This window comes from Drosophila biarmipes, chromosome 2R (assembly GCF_025231255.1).
Source record: "Drosophila biarmipes strain raj3 chromosome 2R, RU_DBia_V1.1, whole genome shotgun sequence".
Classification (NCBI taxonomy): Eukaryota; Metazoa; Arthropoda; class Insecta; order Diptera; family Drosophilidae; genus Drosophila; species Drosophila biarmipes.
This window is the reverse complement of record NC_066615.1, coordinates 21271445-21290954: the sequence shown is the minus strand read 5'-3', so window position 1 is coordinate 21290954 and position 19510 is coordinate 21271445. Positions and strand designations below refer to the sequence as shown.

General features: G+C 48.3%; 4 protein-coding genes and 1 long non-coding RNA gene across 7 annotated transcripts; 4 read left to right on the top strand and 1 right to left on the bottom strand.

The window, feature by feature from the left end:
* The first annotated feature begins 1461 nt into the window (after nucleotides 1-1461).
* Nucleotides 1462-7046, top strand: LOC108022596 (focadhesin). Its single transcript, XM_017091629.3, has 8 exons — nucleotides 1462-1644; nucleotides 1868-2143; nucleotides 3230-3448; nucleotides 3505-4528; nucleotides 4588-4799; nucleotides 4860-5938; nucleotides 5998-6656; nucleotides 6706-7046. The coding sequence occupies exons 2-8, from the start codon at nucleotides 1872-1874 to the stop codon at nucleotides 6853-6855; spliced, it is 3615 nt and encodes a 1204-aa protein (XP_016947118.1). The 5' UTR covers nucleotides 1462-1644; nucleotides 1868-1871; the 3' UTR covers nucleotides 6856-7046.
* Nucleotides 7047-7116: 70 nt separating this feature from the next.
* On the top strand, nucleotides 7117-16126 carry LOC108022597 (myotubularin-related protein 6). Of its 2 annotated transcripts, none has more exons than XM_017091631.3 (10): nucleotides 7117-7350; nucleotides 11458-11574; nucleotides 13172-13334; nucleotides 13404-13687; nucleotides 13744-13878; nucleotides 13946-14175; nucleotides 14274-14786; nucleotides 14842-15084; nucleotides 15142-15364; nucleotides 15427-16126. In XM_017091631.3, exons 1-10 carry the CDS (start codon nucleotides 7327-7329, stop codon nucleotides 15562-15564), a joined length of 2070 nt encoding a protein of 689 aa, XP_016947120.1. In that variant the 5' UTR covers nucleotides 7117-7326; the 3' UTR covers nucleotides 15565-16126. The 2 variants fall into 2 exon arrangements, with proteins under 2 accessions (XP_016947120.1, XP_016947119.1); XM_017091630.3 differs by lacking the exon at nucleotides 7117-7350 and adding an exon at nucleotides 8582-9033.
* LOC127010958 (uncharacterized) lies at nucleotides 7367-7998 on the top strand. The gene is made up of 2 exons (XR_007763929.1): nucleotides 7367-7661; nucleotides 7723-7998. It is a non-coding gene; the product is annotated as an uncharacterized LOC127010958 (long non-coding RNA).
* LOC108022598 (translation initiation factor eIF-2B subunit delta) lies at nucleotides 16079-18595 on the bottom strand. 2 transcript variants are annotated; one of them, XM_017091632.3, is made up of 5 exons: nucleotides 18504-18583; nucleotides 18299-18336; nucleotides 17517-18125; nucleotides 16896-17459; nucleotides 16079-16840 (listed from the first exon to the last, which is right to left on the bottom strand). In XM_017091632.3, exons 2-5 carry the CDS (start codon nucleotides 18326-18328, stop codon nucleotides 16157-16159), a joined length of 1887 nt encoding a protein of 628 aa, XP_016947121.1. In that variant the 5' UTR covers nucleotides 18329-18336; nucleotides 18504-18583; the 3' UTR covers nucleotides 16079-16156. The 2 variants fall into 2 exon arrangements, with proteins under 2 accessions (XP_016947121.1, XP_016947122.1); XM_017091633.3 differs by lacking the exon at nucleotides 18299-18336 and having other exon boundaries at nucleotides 18504-18595.
* LOC108022600 (uncharacterized) lies at nucleotides 18588-19224 on the top strand. The gene is made up of 3 exons (XM_017091634.3): nucleotides 18588-18717; nucleotides 18797-18997; nucleotides 19061-19224. The coding sequence occupies exons 2-3, from the start codon at nucleotides 18817-18819 to the stop codon at nucleotides 19126-19128; spliced, it is 249 nt and encodes an 82-aa protein (XP_016947123.1). The 5' UTR covers nucleotides 18588-18717; nucleotides 18797-18816; the 3' UTR covers nucleotides 19129-19224.
* Nucleotides 19225-19510: the final 286 nt, after the last annotated feature.

The window sequence follows — 19510 nt, the reverse complement described above, 5'->3', positions numbered from 1 at the left end:
CATATATTTTCTTCTCCCCTTCAACTGGGTGGGATAAGTGAAAGGGTATTTAGTGTATTAGATTTTCTATTGGAATTTTATTTTACAATTTTATAAAAGCAACAGATGAAATTTATGAAGAGTCTCCCGATAAACCGCAAAAACAGACCGCAAAATCTCTTTGGCTTAAAACAAAAAACACAGATTAAAATCCGAGTCGAACAATTTAAGACTGCGGCGTGGAAAAAGATAAAAAAAAAAACACAAATTCGGAGTTGAGTTACGCCGAAAAACGCGCCGAAATCGTAGGGCAAAATGTTTCCGCCCTTCGAGCTCCGTTGTGCAGTGCCTTTGGTAATAAAATCATAAATCCCCGGGCAAAAAGTAGGGAAAAGGAGTTGCCAAAAATACGGACTGCGGGTCAGGAAGCGGAAATTATGTTGGCCTGTCTTGGGCTTAACCTTTGTCTTCGCCGCTTTTTGTGTCCTGAAAACTGAATCCTCGAACGGCCATGAATGATTGCAGTTTAAACTCCACCCGAGCTCACTTTTACACTTTCCGCGGAGTTTTCCCATCCGACTTTTCCCCGCATCTTTTCCGCTTTCCCTTCGGCTTGGCAGCATTTTTATAGCTGCAACAGCAGCATAATTAATTTCATTTTACGACGGGGCGAGTTGGCGAAAATGCATAAAGTCAATTAACTGAGAAAGCAGCAGGCGGAGCAAGAGCCAGGAGCAAATCCCGAGGAGAGGAAGCCACCGAGGAGGACGCCGATGAGGTTGTAGTGGCCGAGCTGAGCATGCTGCAAATAAATCAACGGGTCAAGTCGGTTCGGGCATAAATTCCTGGTTATTCGGCCAGAGGAGTCCATTATCCGAATGATAACTTGTGTACAAGTACTGATTCTCCGAGTTTACTGAGTCTCCCAAGCGGAGCTAATGAAATCCAATTGAAATTAATTATTTTCCGAGCAAATGGAGATTTACGTGCAACGTGCTTTTCATTTTAAAAGTATTTATGCTATTCGGTGTAAGGAAATATGGATTTGAAGACTTCCATTTTTAAGTTCGTGTAAATTTTTAAGTTCGTGTAAATTATTAAGCTTTTAGTTTAATCTTATTTATTCGAAACTCAAAAGATGACAGAGTGTAAAGTGTAATTATTGTCTTATTCTATGGTGACCGAAATATTATATAAATATCTTCAGGCGAAATGCGGTGGAATTTTATGTAGGCATTAACAGAAGTTCCTTTGGATTCCGACAAAATTAAATAATTTATAATTATCTGAAAAATGTATTAAAGTTTTTTAAGTTTATTAATAGTCTGTATATACAATCGGAATATTTAAACATAGAATTGCAAATTATTTAATACAATTTTTCAAATTTGAATGTAACCAGAAAAGAACGTTATGGCCTACAGCGTTGCCACTCTTTCACTTGAGAGCCCAAACCAGCTGCTGGTCACCCTAACAGCTGATTTCTAAACAAAAACAAACGAATTCGCGACCGGCTTTTCTCTTCGCACATATTTTCCAATTTTCCTGCTGAAACAGCTCCTTCACAGGAAAGCCAAACAACCAACTGACCTGCCACATCCTTCAGCCTTTGCATGAAATGCGCCAACACGCAGCGGTCAAACGAGAGCGGTAAACAAAGAAAAGGTGGGTTGAGTAGGTGGCGGGGGTGGAAAAGCGCAGGAAAACGCGGCAATGTTCAAACCGCTTCGGATTTTCCACTCCATTCGAGTGGCAGCCGAACAGCAGAAAGGACACGCGCCGCGCAACGCTGGGAAACCAACCAATACCCCGGGGACCCAAACAAACCATAAATCTCAGCTCCCAGTGAAAACCCACAGCTAACTCCAGTTGTGTTTGCCATTTTCAGCGCCATGGATGACTTTGCCAGCATAAAACCCAACAGTTCGGTGGTCAAGTTGGCCTCCTGCCTGGAGAAGATCTACGCCAAGGTGGTGGACAGCCGGGAGAAGCAGGTGCCGGAGCACCAGATCAAGGAAATCGAGTTCCTCAAGACGCAGTGCAAGCACGACCACATGCAACTCAGCCTGATGAGCTGTCAGACGCTGGTGCGCCTGGTGGACGAGGGCGTCCTCGAGGCCAACGGGGTGCAGAACAGCCTGCTCTCCATGCTGGCCAACGCGGGGTGAGGATAACCGTCAAACTATCTGGCCAGAGAGCCCGCCCACGACCCACATATGTAGCTCGATTCCGCAGGGGCGCACCTTTGAACTTCCGGAGGGCAGCTGGCGGGAGGTGGAGGCTCCAGGAGGAGCCACAGCGGGGGAACTATCGTGCAGGACTATCAGCCTAAGTGGAGCGCAGCGATTCCAATTGCGAAATTGCCCGCAAAGGTGCATAAATTACCCAGTCTGAGTCTCAAACCCACTGAGCGTATTCCCCAGTGCAGCGCCAGTTAATTAACGCGCCATTTAACGCTTGCCACCAAGTGCTCCCAACATTGTTGACCCTCCTTCCGTCCGTCGACACACGCAATCCCTCGCATTTCCGCTGGACGCGTGCCCCAAATTAATTGCCCAGCACTTGGCACGTCATGTACGAAATGCGCAAATGAATTATGACACGAAGTTAATCCAAAATCCCAGTTGTTTGGCATTGACACGGCTTCCGCTTGGCCGCAATCCGCAGTCGTCAATCTTGCGGATCTAGGCAGCGATTATGTCCGGAGCGGCGCTAAAACTATTAGACTTTTCCCGCCACGCAACGCTACACCCGCATATCATATCCTGCAGCCTTGGCTAACAAATATTTGATGTATGCAAAGCGAAGCAGCTGAGAAGTCTGGCATTGAACTTGAAATGTTTGCGGAGCGACGAAGGACGAACAAGCGGTCATGTAATGCCGGAATTAACCTTGATAAGGCAGCCAAGTCGAGCTGCAGGTGCAGGCAAAAAGGATTGCATATTAATTGGCCAGCAATTAGAGGCCAAACCCAGGCGGCCACTGGCCAGAGCGTGAATTGTAATTACCTCGTCAAACGCAAAGCGATTTACTCCACCTCCGCCGTAAAAAAGCTCCTCAAATCCTTGACTGCTGATTTGCAGCTGCCCCTCCGGAAGTGTCCGCTAAACGGCTGTTACAGTCGTTCCACCTTAATGGCAGCCCGGATTGTATATTTCACTAATAGTTAATGTTCCTCAAGCTCTAATCCTAGTCTCTGCTTACTATAAGCCTTATTTTTGGACTCATCTCTATACTTCTTTTCTTGCAGTCCCATGCACTTTGCCATCATCACGGAGAGCATTTTGGGTCTGCAGCTGCTGAGCCTGAAACGCAAGACCGCGACACTCAAGGATAAGGAGTCCTACCAGTGTTCCTATGGCCTGAAAACCCAGCAGCATCCGCTGATCTCACTGCTCCAGCACTCCAGTGCCAACATGCATGATGTGGCCAACAAGATCATTGGAATTTGTCAGCACCACGACAAGAGGTGAGCTCGTTCGTTACTAGTTAACCCTATCTCACACAACTCAACTTTCCCCTCAGCATCCGGGACTACAGCATAGAGTTCTTGAGACCCGTCTTCCTATACGTACTGTGCAATCCCCAAACTCTGCACGATGTGAAGCCCATTTGGACTTGTCTGCTGAATCTTAGTGGCAATCAACCGGAGGCGCGAGCTCTAATGCAGGAGCTGCTAGCGTGGAGCAAGTTCAACAACGCCAGCACCTGCCTGTGCACCAGCATCCTGGTCATTGAGGCTATCGATCACTTCCTGCAGCGAGAGGATCACGCCCAGTCCATCGACTTGGGGCTCTATCAGGCCTGCCTCATCAAACAGCTGGCCAATTACGGCATCGATCCGCGACCCAGTCTGCAATGCCTGCTTCGGGTGCTCCATGCCACGCGGGAACACACTAAGGATCACTATCATGTCCTACTGGTTCTCCTTGCCGACGTCTTGCACGTGCTGTCTCCCTTCTACTTGGCGGATCTGCTGCGCATCATCGTCTTCGTGGTGGTGCAGGAGCGCTGTGGCCATGAATACATTCTGAACATGTGTCTGGACGGAATTATTCAGTGGATGTCTCAGACTGCATTCATACCCGCAGAGGGCCTGGCCTTGGCCCACCAGATAGTCCAAAAGGTATTGGACACTGAGAGATCGGATCAGGAAGGGAATATAATCTCCACCAAGCAGTTGAAGCCCGCTCACATGCGCAACTATCACCCGGACATAGCGATTGCCTTTGACTTGGCTAATCTGGTGGAGTCCTTTGACGCCTCCGACAACCAGGATGTTTTTGCCTTTGTGGACGCCCTGAATGTCAAGGCCAACACGGCCTTTTGCCAGCGCCTTCATCTCTTCCTGCGTGCTCTGTTCCTATCGAAAAAGCCGCCTGTGGACTGCTGGTTTAAGATCTACGAGGTAATCCTGCAAATCGTCAAGGTGAACGAGGGCATAGCCTACGATTTCCTCATGACGTACATATTTAAGCTCGCCCACGAAAACAATCCGGAGTTGCAGCTGGAACTGCTTAGAGGATTGTCCAGCTTTGCCGTTTCCAAGGTGGGCTTCAAAGTAGTTACTTAAAGAATGTTTGGTTGACTAACGTTTTTTTTTTCAAGGACAATGTACCTATGATACTGAACACCATAAGAAATCTATCCACCGAGAATGGCACCTTTTGCGTAGATTTATACCTGCGCTTATGGCGCGTGGAGGCACGTACTTATCCCTTCCTGCTGAAGCAGATTGCCCAACCACTGCCGGATAATGACAAGCGCTGGGAGCTGCAGATAGCCCGCACCCATGCCATGCGGGAAATCTGTCAGGAGAAGTAAATATCCATTTAACTAATACTTTATGACCTTTTCTACTTGGTAATCCCCCTTTGCAGACCCACTTTACATGGCTCGGAGTTGCTGCCCCATCTCAGCAACACCCTCAACAATTCCTTCGACGAGGCGGGGGATCTGGCCACCTCCCTGGCTCTGGATGCCATCTACGCCCTGTGTGATAGTCACACGGTAAACATTGCTTCCACTTGGCAGGCTTTGGGAAGCAAATTCCGGAATGAGCAGCGGCCGCAGACGCTTAAATCGCTGTACAGACTCTTCGGTCTTGTTCCCCTGCTGCAGACTCCAACTCTGGAGTACGAGAAGCTGGCGGATGACGGCCTGGAGCAGCTGTGGCAAGCCATTGGCCGACCGGGCACAGATGCCTCCCAGGTGCGGAATGCCCTGGTTGCCCTCAAAAACTACGAGCCGGGAGTCACTTTAAACCTACGCCACATTCCAGCACAATTTCGCTTCGAAATCGTTGGAGGAGGAGTGGGAGCCGGAGGCCTCGGTGGTCGGGAAGTGGTGGATCTGCAGCAGGAAACAGTGCCAGGCGAAGTGTGGGTTCAGCTACTGCAGAAGATACGTCCGGAGTGCGGAGATGCGGCGGCGGATTTGATATCCCATCACATAGCCAGCGAGATTGGTGGTTTCCGGAGCGGAGTGTACCGCCTGCCAGAGGGAAAGCCAGAGCCTCGGAAGCTGGTGGGTCTGTTTGCCACGAGTCCATTACGAGCTGTTACCAACTATCTGGTGAGCCAAGCTCGTTTTGGGGACTATGTCCCAGAACCGTACGCCGTGACCTTCGCCCTGCGGTCGCTCTCCAAAAAGTTTCCCAAGCCCATTCCTCCGCTGGACTGGAGCTGCCTGACGAGCTTCTTCCACTTGTCTTTCGATGCTCGAAAGTATTGCATTATGATAGCCAAGAACCAGGCGGTGAACTCGGGAACTGCTAAGCGTCTGCTGGAGAACTTCCTAGTTGACTTTGAGCCCAACTGCTTTGAGGAGGACCTTCTGCTCCTGTTCTCGTTGCTGCCGGAGATAGCCAACAGTGTGAGCCTGCAGATCCTGAAGAACTTTGCCGAGAAGGTGGCCGTTTACTGCTTTAAGGAATCGCAGCTTAATGACTTTGCCGAAGGTGGGATTTTTAATCACCTGCATTTTTATAGGTACATTAACTAAAACCTTTTTTTTTAGGATGCCTTTTTGAAAAGTTCTTGGAAAGTGTTAAGTACATTTTCACTGGCAAGTGCGACATACCCGAGGTTTTAGATGTTTTCACGCTGATTGTGGAGCGCTACATGGACTCGATGAATCTGGATTCCAGGCTTTTCGAGCGCTACACCGAAGTGGTGGCCACACTGCATCCCAATGCCATCGACGGTCTCACGACGCCTGCAAATTGGTGGGAGACGCCGGTGGGCAAGCTGAAAAAGGCCACCATCATTCGATGCTACTTGGTGTTGTACAACGAAAAACTGCCGAATCCTCTAAAGTGGCTAACTCCCATCATCGATGCCTATGAGAAACGGGCGGAGGAGAGGCCTTTCTTCTATCGCCACCTTTCCGCCACGCTGTATGCCTTTGGCAGCGATGAGCACGCCAGCAACTGGATATCGGAGATGTTCCTGGAGATCCAGATGCTGCTGGCCGAGGCCTCCAACAAGGAGAAAGCGAACCGGGCTCTGTACCTGCTGGATATCTTCATCCTGGCCGTGGATGTGCTTTCCGGCTGCGCCGTTCTGCTGGGCAGCGTGGATGTGGTGGCCACGGATGAGAAGCAGCGACTGTCGCTCTTCCCGGAGAGCCTGCAGTTCCTGTGCGATCACATCTTCTGGAAGGATCAGGAGGCTAAGGTGGGAATAGTGTAGTAAAATCTCAAAATCCTAACGCTATCCCTTTCAGATCTACGAATTCCTCTTCAATCTCTACAAGCACACGACCATGCCATCGACCTATGCCGATGTCTTCAGGGAGGCCATCATTTGCTCCAGGAACAAGGCATATTTTGACAACAAGGGCGTCTGGACCAAATACGTAGGACTGCGTAAATGAACACGACGACCACTCACCGCATTTAAGCCCCCTCTGCCCACGCCTAAAGTGCACTTAAACCGCCTACCGTCAATGTTAGTCAGTTTTTGATAGCAAGCGCGTTCCTTGTTATTTGTACGTGTTTAAAGTTTGAACTCCAACGTACATTAAATGCATTTTTGCGCAAAACATTTGAATTTTGCCCAGGGCTGCCAGATGGTCGCGGAGTGGTAACCGTCGAAAAGCGATAACTTCGGGGGTGGTTACTATCGACCCAAACACACCCCTAGTTCGGACTATCGCTCCGCAGAATTATTATTATTCCGGAATAATTATAGAAAATGCAAATAAAATAGGCACCACAAGTGTATTTCAGCCAAATCAACGAGGCTCTTTCGAGGGAGCTTGCTGACCGGTTGGCAAGCCAGTGCAGAGTGGTTGAGACAAGTGTTACAGGTCCAGCAACAGGAAAACCCAATCAAAACGTAAACAATGGACGAAATAAAGCTCGCCAAGGTTAGTTATCAACTTAATCAATGCGATAGGGTTGGATGCAGTCAGGGTCATTACACGGCCACCGTTCGCGGTGCACCTGGCTGGGATGCCGTGAAAGGATTGTGAGTCATCCGATCTGGGGGCTGGCCGTTCGAAAATCGATGGGCTGGGTGCTTCACCTGGGCCGTGGGAAAGCCACCGGCTACTCCGCCCACGTACATGTGTAGTGCCTCCCGGGGAGCCCTACCTCCTGAAGAACCATCCCAGTCCCCTTCCCGTTCCCGATTCGCATCCTCTGATATGGAACCAAAACATGCGCACAGAATGCGAAAGTAAATAGGTTCTGACCCCGCTCTCTTTCCAGTAAATTAAATCAAAGTTACACCCACACAGGCGCACTGCGAGGGCCATTTTTAACCGTGAAAAGTGTTCATCCAAATCTGCGGGAAGCTCAGCATCCCATCCGTCCTGAGGACTCCTCCCTGCCCTTTGACATGGCCTATTTAACTAGATTCGTCTTGGGGTCGGCAATGCCTCGCACATCACCGCAATATGACTCTAAAAACTGGGTGGATTGTTATCTTTTTTCAAATTTCTTATTGTTAGCAATTACCTTCAAAATGGTTGTGACTAATTTAATTTTAAAATATTAAACAAAATCCAAGCATTCATTTTCGCATTTCAAGTCCTGACCAGCTCAATATAAAAGTATTTCTTTTTAAACTATCATTTATAAATAACATAAAATATTTGTGGAAATTTATATCAACTTTGGGTATGAAAAAGTTAGCAATGTAATGGAATTAAAATGAATTTCCACTTTAAAAATATATTAAATATATGTTAAAGAAACGACTAAAAACATACACATAAGTGTACTTTAGTTTTAAAAGTTGTTTCATACAAATTTAATATCAGGTTAGTTAAGGTTTAATGCTTTTTTTCTATTTTGAGCCCTCTACCATTTTTTAAATTTAATATTAATTTGGATTTATATTCATTTTGGTATATTAACTATTTAAAAAATACGCTATCTAGCATATTTTAAGTATTTAACAGTACAGACCTTTCTGTTTACTTAAGTAATCAGTTAATGGCGCCCCACTCCTTGAAGGGTATTTAAATGGTGATTGCTCGTCCCAAAAGAGAGAATTTCCCTTTCTAGAATTTCCCCAACACGAAGGCATAGCCTGCTTTTAAGCGCGCGCACTTCTCGCATCCATTTGAGTCCTGTTCCAACGCTCGGCGGGAGCAGTTCGCGCTTTTCCATCGGAAAGCCACACACACATTCGTTTGGGAAAACCCCAAAAAGGCGCAGCACTTACAGTGTATATTGCGAGTTACGTGTTTGTGTGGCGGGCGAAAAGTGAAAGTCCCAAGTTATTCCACCCACACTTGGCAAGTTCCATTTGATTTGCTGTTGTGGTGCTGCTGATTCAAAATCAATAAACCAGCGAGCCAGCAATGGACTTCACCCGATTCATGAACAAGTTCAACGAGATCGAGCGCCAGCTGTCCCCCACCTCCGCCCTCCGCCTGAGCTTCGACAACATCTCGCCGGAGACGGAGGAGCCGCCGGACGGAAATAAGAGGCTGTGGGGCGTGCCCGTGCCGCCCTTCGTCTCCGAGAAGGTGGTCTCCTGGATCGAGGAGGAGTTCAACGAGGCCCCGGTCTTCTACAACGGCAACAGTGTGCTCAAGAAGGTATCTCTCGCCTCCCTTATGCAAATCACGTGGGGGAAAATCCTACTAATTTTCCGTTTTACGCATTGCCACCGGCTAGTGGCTGGGAAATATGCAAATCGCCAATATGTTCGGGAGCCCCAAAAGTGCTGCCTCCCCCGAAAGCATTTCCTATTTGGGTCATGTACGTGGAGGAGCAAGTCTTTGCCACTGCCTTCCAGGCTGCATCCGGGCGCCATGTGCGTCACCACAGTCCGCAATCCAATCACTCCCTTTGGCCACCCACAAGGCCTGACAGATTGTTGCATTGTCAGCAGGACACTCGAGTCCGGAGCTCGGGCAATTAATGGGATGGCTTTCCATCAAAGTCGCAGGTGCCACTGCCACTGCCGCCGGGTGGCAAATGGTGCTCGTGCATCAAGTATTCGCCACCGTGAACTGCAGTCGCCAACTGCCAAGGCTGGGTCTGCTACTCAGTATCAACGTCGTACAAATTGATTTAGGGGATTGATTTGGGGAAACCGATTAACAAGCTTAGTGGTAGGAACTTGTTTATCAATGCTGGAACTATTTCAGTAACAAAGATTCGTACCGCGACGTAGTGCAAAGAGCTTAGCAAGTTTCCTTCAGGAAACTATTCAAGTTAGTTAATAATTCTATACTAGAAGTATTTCAGTTACAAAGCTAATGCTATAAGCTAAGAAAAAAAGTATTACGGTTTTTTATTATTTAGGGTTTATTATATACATTTAGTCAAAATATATATATAGTTTAATACCATCTGCTACGATTTTAATTGTCTTTCATTGGTTTAAGGTAATAGTTTAGGCCAAAACATCAACAAGTTTAGTTGTGTCAACTAGTCTAGAAACTACCCAAGAATACAAAAGTAATTTCTCTTCAAATGAAATTCGGAGGAATCTTATTTCCATGTTTACGTACAGTTCCCTTGAATTTCGCCGGAGAATATTTCTGTGAACCACCGATATGGCAAATATTTTATATTGTTGTCAATTTAATATTGTTTAGATATATTTGAACATTCCCGAAGGCCACCGAAATTAATGCTCCGTAGGTCAATATTATGCTTAACATTGTATGGTGGGCGTATTCAGATTAATTTAAACCATATTTTAATAAATTAAGTATACGACACGTAGCCAGCGAGCTAATGCCCGTACTTTAGCTACGCCACATACAATCTAATTATAATAAATCAAGTTTAACACACGTATATGCACTCGCAGATCTAAATGTTGGGAGTTCTAGTGTTCGTTAAGCCAATTTAATCGTCCACATCCATTCAATCGAATATATATTTGAAAGAGGGATTTTAAACAGCCTTTTTATACAATGAAAATGATAACTTGCTTAACTTAAGAGACATATCTTTATGGAGATAGAAATGATATTTCGGCATCATTAAGCTACCGTTGGTTGCCCAATGAAACTTCCTCAAAAGCTCAAAGGATGTATGCCTTGACCTCTCTCGAATGCCTCCCTTTGTATCAAAGCAGCTGTAATTTGCATGTCAAATTGAATTGTCTGCCCGCTGGGCGAGAGTAATGAACTCCCACCGGCTAAATCAGGCAATTAACTAACCTTATCTATCCCGACAATGGACCCGGCTCAAACAAAGGCCCCCGCCCAAGTGACATGAAAGGAAATTAGTCCGATGACGAGCAGCTCTCGGGACACGGAATACGTAGGCCTTCTGGGCAATAAAAAAGCAGCCGCAGGCCAAACGGAAGCGGGGAACTGACGATGCAGGATGGGATGGGTGGGCCACCGGTCTCGAAGGACCATCAAAGGAATAAGTGTGCTGGCCGGCCGACGGATTTATTTAATGGCTGACTACCAACTAACCGCAATGGGCCATACTTATTTAAAGTTAACCTATCCCGGGCTTTGATGAACGCTTGATGACTTGTTTATTGCGCAGCAGCCGGGGATTCGCTGAAAGTTGATTGAAAAACTTTCCTTCTTCTTCGCGTCAATGCAGTTTATTTTTTATCGAATGCAATGTGAGCATACGAGTGGGTTTTCGCCAAACTATATGGGTTCCATTGACGTCAGCGGGCAAAGCTGAAGTAAGGCAGCAGGAATTTAAACCAAATTGTAACCATTTTTCTCCCGCTCTGTTCTGTTTGTGCAGGTGGAAAACGTAGGGATGATACAAAGCAATCATCTGAGTAGCCGGGAAATTAATCCGAATCTTAGCAGTTTACTCTGTTAATTAAATAGCACCACCCATCTTTGCAAGAGTGAAAGTGAAAAATGTAAAAGCTTGAACAAAAGACACCTACACAGAAGGGAAATGTAAAAGTAAATTGGATAAATTTTATTCTTATTATTACTACTGAATAATGTTAGAGTGAAAGTGGAAAATGGAATGTTCAAACCAAATTGTAACTACTATTCTCCCTCTCTCTTCTGTTTGTGCAGGTGGAAAATGTGCGGATGATAGATCGCTACAATACCAAAAATCCCACGGTGGGCACCCTCTATCTGACGGCCACCCATCTGATTTTCGTGGAGCCCGACAGCAACAAGGAGACCTGGGTAAGTCGGCCCCTACCACTCGCCCTGCGTAATGACATCATCAATGTGGAACGATCCAACTGAAACTGAAGAAGACCTCATTGTTCAGCCAAGAACTTTCCCAGTTAGAGTGGCGAATGTTTATTTGCGTGGCCCACAAAACGTTTTAGTGAGTCACCTTTGTGCTCGCAAATAAGTCTCCTTCTGGCGAACGTGCTCAAATGGGTTTCTTTTGGGCTAAGCACCGACCTCGCAGCTGTCAGAAAGTTTAGAGCCCCATCTGAAGACTGAGGTCCGCTGCATTTCCGCTGCTGATGCCTGGGATGAGTGCGGAAAAGTTCTTTTAACAAGTTCCCGGCGTGTTGCCAGCACCCGCTTCAAGTTTCGCCTGTTTACCCGAGGAATTTAATTCGCCTTCTGCAATCCGGCGCACACAAAGGCATGTTTGCACCAGCGTGTTGCGTATACGCCCCATTGCACCCATACAAATTGGATTCGTCCAGCTTTTGTGTACATTAATTGCACAGCCAACACGGGCGAGCATGCTTCCCAGTTGCAGCTGCAAAACTGTTTGAATTCCGGGCTAGGAAAGCTGCTGCAGCTTAGGGCGATTATTCTTCGCGAAATTGAAAGGATAATGTGACAATGAGCGGCCCTGGCTTGGCGCTGAAATCCAGCTCATATCCTTTGACACATCGCCGTGCTTACTGCTCAAATCCCAGCGCATGTAAGTGCCACTAAATGCGTTTAATTATGCCATTCGTGTGAGTTACACACTGCGTATACGTAACGCGGTTTTTGGTATTGCCCGGAACCAGGCAGGCATTGCATTTTAATTGCCCCGCCAAATTGTATTAATTATGCACTCCCCAGTGCAAGTTGGCGGATCCGAGTGCCACAAGTGGCCCAGCAGCCTGGCATCCAGGGGAGCCACCTCGATTCCGGATGAGTCGCCATTGCGGGCACCTCTTAAAGTGGTTAATTAAAAGTAAAAACACTTAGGAGCAGAGCGAAATAGAGGAGGAAGGCGGCGAGATATCGATTTTCAGTGCCATTGAAAATTAGTTCCTCATAATCCAGCTGCTTCCCCCTTCTTAGCCCACCGCCCTGACTTGCTCTGCTTTTTTACTGCCCGCCTCTGGGGCGCATCAATTATTTAGTGGCGAAAGCAGTTCTGGCAGCAGTTCCAGGCACGTACTGGGTGTCCAAAAGGGGGAGTAAGTAGAGTTCGGTTGGGGTTTCTCGAGCGTTGCATAAGAGCTCGAAGCCTTGGGCGAAGTCACGGTCATAAGCTGAGTTCCTGACTGCTCCGCTCACAATGGAGAACTACTCATAAGAAGCAATCAACTGAGTAGCTGCAAAAATAATCCACGGTTTACTTGTCCTATTTATTACTTTACATTATTAGATTCCCACACAGAAAACTAGATAAATTAATTTTTTTTATCTATTTCGAATCTATTTTAACCATTGAATAATGTTGAAGTAAACCATGGTTATGCTTCCATATAAAGAAATCCACAATTTATCTATAATCCATAATCTATCTAAGACTTCCTTATTTCTGTTGCCTAAAATGAATGACAAGATTCATATTTTAATTGGCCTTCCTTTTCAGATCCTCCACATGCACGTGGCCAGTATTGAGAAGCTTCCTTTGAGCACGACGGGATCGCCGCTGCTCATCCGCTGCAAGACCTTCCTGTCGGTCACATTCGTCATTCCCAAGGACTCCGAGTGCCACGACGTCTACACCTCGCTGCTGAAGCTCTTCCAGCCGGGTAGGAATTTACAAACCAAGCCAAATCTGGTTGCACACTCATAAAACCACACTCATTTCCCGCGGGCAGTGTCCATCAACAAACTGTACTGCTTCAACTACCAGCCGAACAAGGATGACTTCCCCAAGAACGCCGGCTGGGACTACTTCAAGCTCGAGGCCGAGTTCAAGCACATGCTGGTGCCCAACGAGGCCTGGACCCTGTGCACGATGAACGAGAAGTACGAGCTGTGCGACACCTATCCGCGTCAGATTTACGTGCCCAAGGAGGCCACCACGCTGATGCTCATCAGCAGCTCGCGCTTCCGCTCCAAGGGGCGACTGCCGGCACTCACCTATCTGCACAACAACAAGGTAGGGCTCACTTTGCTTAAATAAACTATGTAGAACCTTTATAACCTCTCATTTAGGCCTCCATCTGCCGCTGCAGCCAGCCGCTGTCCGGATTCAGTGCCCGCTGTCTGGAGGATGAGCAAATGCTGGAGGCCATTCGCAAGACGAACCCCAACACGGACTACATGTATGTGGTGGACACACGACCACGGGTGAGTGACAGCGGAGGCCCCCGGGGGCCGCTGGCACATGCAAATAATCCATTTATGCTGTCTGCAGATTAATGCGATGGCCAACAGAGCCGCCGGCAAGGGATACGAGAACGAGGCCTTCTACGAGAACATCAAGTTCCACTTCCTCGGCATCGAGAACATCCACGTCCAGCGCGCCAGTCTTCAGAAAGTGCTGGAGGCCTGCGAACAGAAGTCGCCCACGATGAGCGCCTTCCTAAATGCCCTGGAGTCATCCGGCTGGCTGAAGCACATTCGCTCCATATTGGACACCTCGAGGTGAGGAAAATGAATATGTACTCAGCAAACCAGAAAATGGTTGGCTGCCTCAGTTTGAGAATCGAATTAAAGCCACATTTCCCCTTCTAACCATGCAGCTTCATCGCCAACGCCTTGGACAAGGGCGTCTCGGTGGTGGTCCACTGCTCCGACGGCTGGGACCGCACTGCCCAGGTCTGCTCGCTGGCCCAGCTCATGCTGAACCCCTACTACCGCACCATCAAGGGCTTCCAGGCGCTGATCGAGAAGGACTGGCTGGCCTTCGGGCACAAGTTCAGCGAGCGCTGCGGCCACATCCAGACGGATGCCCGCGAGGTGTCGCCGATCTTCACACAGTTCCTGGACTGCACATGGCAGCTGATGTCGCAGCGCAGCGAGTCCTTTGAGTTCAACGAGCGTTTCCTGCTGATCCTGCACGACCATGTGCACTCCTGTCAATTCGGCACCTTTGTGGGCAACTGCGAGAAGGACCGCCTGGACTTGAAGCTGGCCGAGCGCACTTTCTCGCTTTGGGGCTTCATGGCCAACCACCTGAACGAGTACATCAACCCGCTGTACAAGCCCAATGTGGACGACACCATTAAGGCCAACCTGGCACCGCAGTGCATCAAGTAGGGCTTGCTTTGGGTCGCATAAGCTTTGAGTAATTTGTGCTCTTCCTGACAGGTTCTGGCGCGGCATGTACAGTCGCTTCGAGAGCGGCATCCATCCGCGGGAGCCTCTGGGCGACCTGCTGCTCGACAGCAAGGAGCACTGCAACTCGCTGGAGGACCACGTGCAGCACCTGACCAAGCGCATAGCCAGCTTCAAGAACTACATCTCCAAGTCGGCCAAGAAACTGCAGGACGCCACCAGCACCACGGCAAAGGCTAGCAAGGAGGTCTCCAGCAACGAAATAAATGATAACAAGTAAGAAAGAAATGATGATCCTTTATATATACTAATAAAATCCTTCATCCCCTGCAGATACAACTATGACAAGAAGCTAAGCGAACTGTCGGCTGCCGATGACGATCACCCGCTGAAGGCCAGCAACATGTCCTTTGCCAATCTCTCCCTGAATGCTGAACAATCCAGTCCGCCGCAGGCCTTGCCCGAGGAAATCAACTCCGTGGCCGTGGACTGGAAGCCCATGCGCAACGTGACCACCTGCTCCTGCTCCACGCCCTTCGATCAGTTCAGCAAAAAGGTGGGTGCATCGGACAGCTCTGATCTACAACAAAATGATGTAACATTCTTAATCCTCTACAGACACACTGTTGGCGCTGCGGGGACATCTTCTGCGAGCGCTGCATAGACAAGAATGTGGCTCTGCCAGGGCACGACAGTGGAAAGCCGGTGCCCGTGTGCCGCGGCTGCTTTCGGCAGATGCAAAAGCAAAGTCCGTAGGATCAAGAAAGGGATATTGTTAATGGATGAGGGCAGCAGGGAACGTGTGCGATTTGAATGGAAACTCTATTAATTATATTGTGTGTATTTATTGTTGCATTTGTAGCCGTAGCTGCTTGTAGAAGCTCATTCAAGTTGTTGCAAATGGATATCATAAAAGTAAAACCAAAACAATCCACTAGCGATTGGCTTCCAGGCATCGTCCTAGTCTATAAGTCGGGCACAAATCTGTATTTTGTTGTTAGAATTTAGAGCGACTAATTTGCCAATCACCCCCACACAAGAGCAAGTACAATTAAAAGCAAATTATAAATGTAAAAACATGTCAAAGCTACTTTGTAGATTGAAAGGGGACCGCTGAAGAGATCTATAGTTTCCCAAGAAATCGCGGGAATAAGTATGTACAGACACTTGGGGCTTAGCCCTCCATTAAAGAAGCGGTCCCCGGCACGAAGTATATTCCACTAGCATTAACTTGCAACAGACACCCGTAAAGTATGAAAACTATGCAAACTTGTTTATCGATTTGATCAAAGTGTAATAAAACTTATTTATTCAACAACTGCGAGTGAAGCGATCGAAGAAGTCGGATTTAGTAGCCAATGTCGGGCTTGATGCGCAGAATGACCGGGACACTGGTGCATGGCAGGATGGCCACTTCGGTGACCACCGCACTCACCAGCTCCGGCGGAGTAATGTCGTAGTTGAGGTTGAGGGGCATCAGCTTGCCCTTGGCCTTCCAGTTGTTCAACTGGCACTTGTCGCCGCGCACCAGTTGGTTGGGATCGCTCAACTCGTTGTAGACGATGGCGTCAGTCTGGAAGCGCTCGCTGAACTTGTGCGTCTCGCAGCACACGAGCACTGGCACATTGTGGGCATTGGCCACCAGGGCCACCTGGGCGGTTCCTGTGCGCGCCATCACATAGCCGTTGGCCAGCAGGGCGTGCGCTCCCAACAGAACCTTGGTGGCTTCCGCCATCACATAGCCCACGGCATTGATCAGCACGTAGGTGCATGGGATTCCATAGGCGTGCAGTCGGCGCAGCATCTCCTGACCTTCGCATCCGGGCCGGGAATCGACCACAATCACCCGGAAGGCCACCTTGCGCCGCTTGGCCTCCTCGCAGATGAACTGGATCAGCGAGGAGCAGGCAAAGGTCAGCAGCACATCGCCATCGGTGATTTTCTCCTGCAGGAAGCCGCTGATTGCTTGGGCTGCCTTGCCGATTTGGTTTTCAATATAAGTATCGATAAAGTGGCCGAGGAGTTCCTTAAGCTGTTGAAATAATTAATTAAATAGGGACTCATTTCATTTGTTGTGACAAACCTACCTCCGTCTCTGGAATATCTGCTGGTAGCTGTGTTAGTTGGTTCTTAAACTGTTTGTAGGCATTGGACACGGACACGGCCAGCGGTCGGCACTTGTGCAGGTGGTCTACGTGGTGTTTCACAGCAGCGTCTAAGCTGCGACCGAACTCCTTCTTGGCGGGCGTCTCGAAATCGTGCACCACCTGGCGCAGGGCGTGCAGGAAGGCGATGCATCGCGCGTTGGACCCCACCACCGTGCGCTTGGCATACTGGACACCCAGTCGCGCTATGCTCGGATGCACGAGCGGATCGTTGATGAAATGGCTATCTTCCTTGGCGCACACCAGGTGGTTGAACAGCTTTACCCGGCAATCTCCGCTTGGAGTGCTTGCTGGACACTTGCTGGGAGAGCTGCTTGTGGCCGCTTTTGTGGGGGAGACGCTCTCCCGCTTAGGCTCCTTCGGGGCAGCGGAGGGAGGAGGTGCCTGGCCAGCGGGCTGCGGTTTTTTAGCCTGTCCTTGGGCCTTGGCTGCTCGTTGGGCTTCTTGAATGGCGCGTCTTTCTGCCTTGCTGAGTGCTGGCTTTTTCTGTGAAATAGAGAAGATGTCAGACTAGTGGGAATGTAAAGCTTAAAGGGCTCCCACCTTTTCCTGATCATTTTCTGTGGCTGGAGGAGCAATTTTAGCTGGAGCTGGAGCTTTATCCGAAACTTTTAGATCAGTCAACTGTTGGGTGGTGGCCTCCACTTTGGCTCCTGCGCCCTTGCCAGCTTTTTTGGCCGCCTTCTTGGCTTCGCGATCTGCCTTGATCTGCTCCCTCGACTTTTCACCCGCCTCCGCATCCTTGCCATTTACCACCGCAGGCGGAGCTGTCTTTGGAGTGAGTGAATCTACTTTCTCCTGGGCTTTGGTTGTGGTGGTTGTAGTCAGCTTGGTGGTGATGGTCGTCTGCTCCACCTCGGTGATGATTTTGGTGGCCGGAGTAGCGGAAGCAGCGGGAAAGGCAGGAGTCGGAGCCTTATTCTGTTTCTTGGCCTGCTTGGCCAGCTTTTTGGCCTCCCTCTCGGCCATTACTTGGTCCCGCGTCTTCTCCGAGGCCACTGCATCCTGAGTTCCTGGCATTGCACTGGCAGAATCGGTGGCTGAGGTCTCTGGAGTCGTTAGATGGTTATCTTCCAGGCGATTTCGTTTGTTGCGCGGTCGATTGCGTTGCCTTTGCTTCTTGTGTTTGCTCTTCAAAGTCTGGACGTCAGCCTGGGGGTGGGAAAAAATCGTTAGTTCTTGATTTAAGAGCTTAAAAGAGCCTTAAACTACAAAGATCCAATGTAGAAACAAGTCGGAAGACATGCAAAATCAAAAATAAATTTTTCGGTACTTTTAATATGGCTTTATACGTGATTTTCACTCAAGTGAGTGAGGCTAGCTACCTGTGGCACCTGTTCGCTAGTTAAAACCATTTTGCAAGCTTGAAAAGAGAGAAAAGGGCAAATTCAGTGGAATAAGGATGCGAAAGGTTAAAGTTTAAGGCGCCTCTGGCGGGGCTCTTAAGTTCCAGGCCGAACCTTTCGGATTCCGGTAAGCATTAAGTTGCGGGAAATTAGTAAACTATTTTTGCAATGAACGCACACCTACCTTACTGTTTTTAATTGTTAAAATAAATTGAAACTTTTGCTCACGATGGCAAAAAGTCTACCAGCTGATAGTGCTGCAAGTGAATCGATAACTGTTCCGATAGGCAGTGGTAAACACATGGCTGGCGTTGCCAGAGGGCCGAATTCCACTGTCATTTTTAGTGCTTCTTGAACGCCACAAGTTGGCATTCCCATAGCTGTCTTTTATTTGTGAGGTACGTACGTTCGCCTGCCGCTGCTGAAAATTACATAATTTTTGCATAAATTGAAATCCTTTGCACCGATCCGCCACAGCTCCGAAATCACCGACTACCATGGCCGACAAAGCTGCTGCTGAGAAACCCGCCGGACGCCCCATGCGCTATCCGTACACCTTCTCGGCGAAGATAGCCCAATTCCCCATCAAGCACTACATCAAGAACCAGTGGATCTGGCGCTACTACTTCATTGCGGCCGTGGCCTGCGTGCCCGTGTTCTACAAGATCAGCAAATTGGGTGCGTTTAATGTCGGTTAACCAATCTCCATCCTTGCTAATGCCGTACCTTCGCCCATTTCAGCCAACTCGCCCGAAAACAAGAAGGCATGGGCCGAGTCCCAGGCCAAGGAGCATGCCGAGCACCACTAGAGGGCCACTAAATTAGTCTTAATTGTTGCATCAACATTTCAGAGCGGTTTGTGTTGGATCTAACGTGAAATCGGCGAATAAATGATTTGATTCGAGGTTAGATGGGCTTTTATTAAATAAATTTCCTAAAACAACCTGGCCAAATACGGTCTTACTGTTCTGCTGTGTCACTACAATAAATATTAAGATTAAGCATTTGTTTGAGGATTAAGTAGGCTCAAACTTAATTACTTTATGTATAAAGGTTGCTTCATAGAAACATTCGAGGAATTTTACTGAAATGCGTTTAACTTAAAGTTAAACTTCACTGCGAACGGGTCCTAGTCACGCCAGTGGAAACGACCCATCAGAGTGGCAGTAAAATTTACCGATAGCTTATCGA

Coding starts and splice junctions, on each gene's coding strand:
- LOC108022598 (XM_017091632.3), bottom strand. CDS start 18,328: ATGGTTTTAACTAGCGAACAGGTGCCACAG. Junction 18,126..18,298: donor CTAGCGAACAGGTGCCACAG/GTAGCTAGCCTC, acceptor TCCCACCCCCAG/GCTGACGTCCAGACTTTGAA. Junction 16,841..16,895: donor CAGATATTCCAGAGACGGAG/GTAGGTTTGTCA, acceptor TTATTTCAACAG/CTTAAGGAACTCCTCGGCCA.
- LOC108022596 (XM_017091629.3), top strand. CDS start 1,872: ATGGATGACTTTGCCAGCATAAAACCCAACAGTTCGGTGGTCAAGTTG. Junction 3,449..3,504: donor TGTCAGCACCACGACAAGAG/GTGAGCTCGTTC, acceptor CTTTCCCCTCAG/CATCCGGGACTACAGCATAG. Junction 4,529..4,587: donor CCAGCTTTGCCGTTTCCAAG/GTGGGCTTCAAA, acceptor TTTTTTTTCAAG/GACAATGTACCTATGATACT.
- LOC108022597 (XM_017091630.3), top strand. CDS start 8,794: ATGGACTTCACCCGATTCATGAACAAGTTCAACGAGATCGAGCGCCAG. Junction 14,176..14,273: donor TCCATATTGGACACCTCGAG/GTGAGGAAAATG, acceptor CTAACCATGCAG/CTTCATCGCCAACGCCTTGG. Junction 15,365..15,426: donor TCGATCAGTTCAGCAAAAAG/GTGGGTGCATCG, acceptor AATCCTCTACAG/ACACACTGTTGGCGCTGCGG.
- LOC108022600 (XM_017091634.3), top strand. CDS start 18,817: ATGGCCGACAAAGCTGCTGCTGAGAAACCCGCCGGACGCCCCATGCGC. Junction 18,998..19,060: donor CTACAAGATCAGCAAATTGG/GTGCGTTTAATG, acceptor CGCCCATTTCAG/CCAACTCGCCCGAAAACAAG.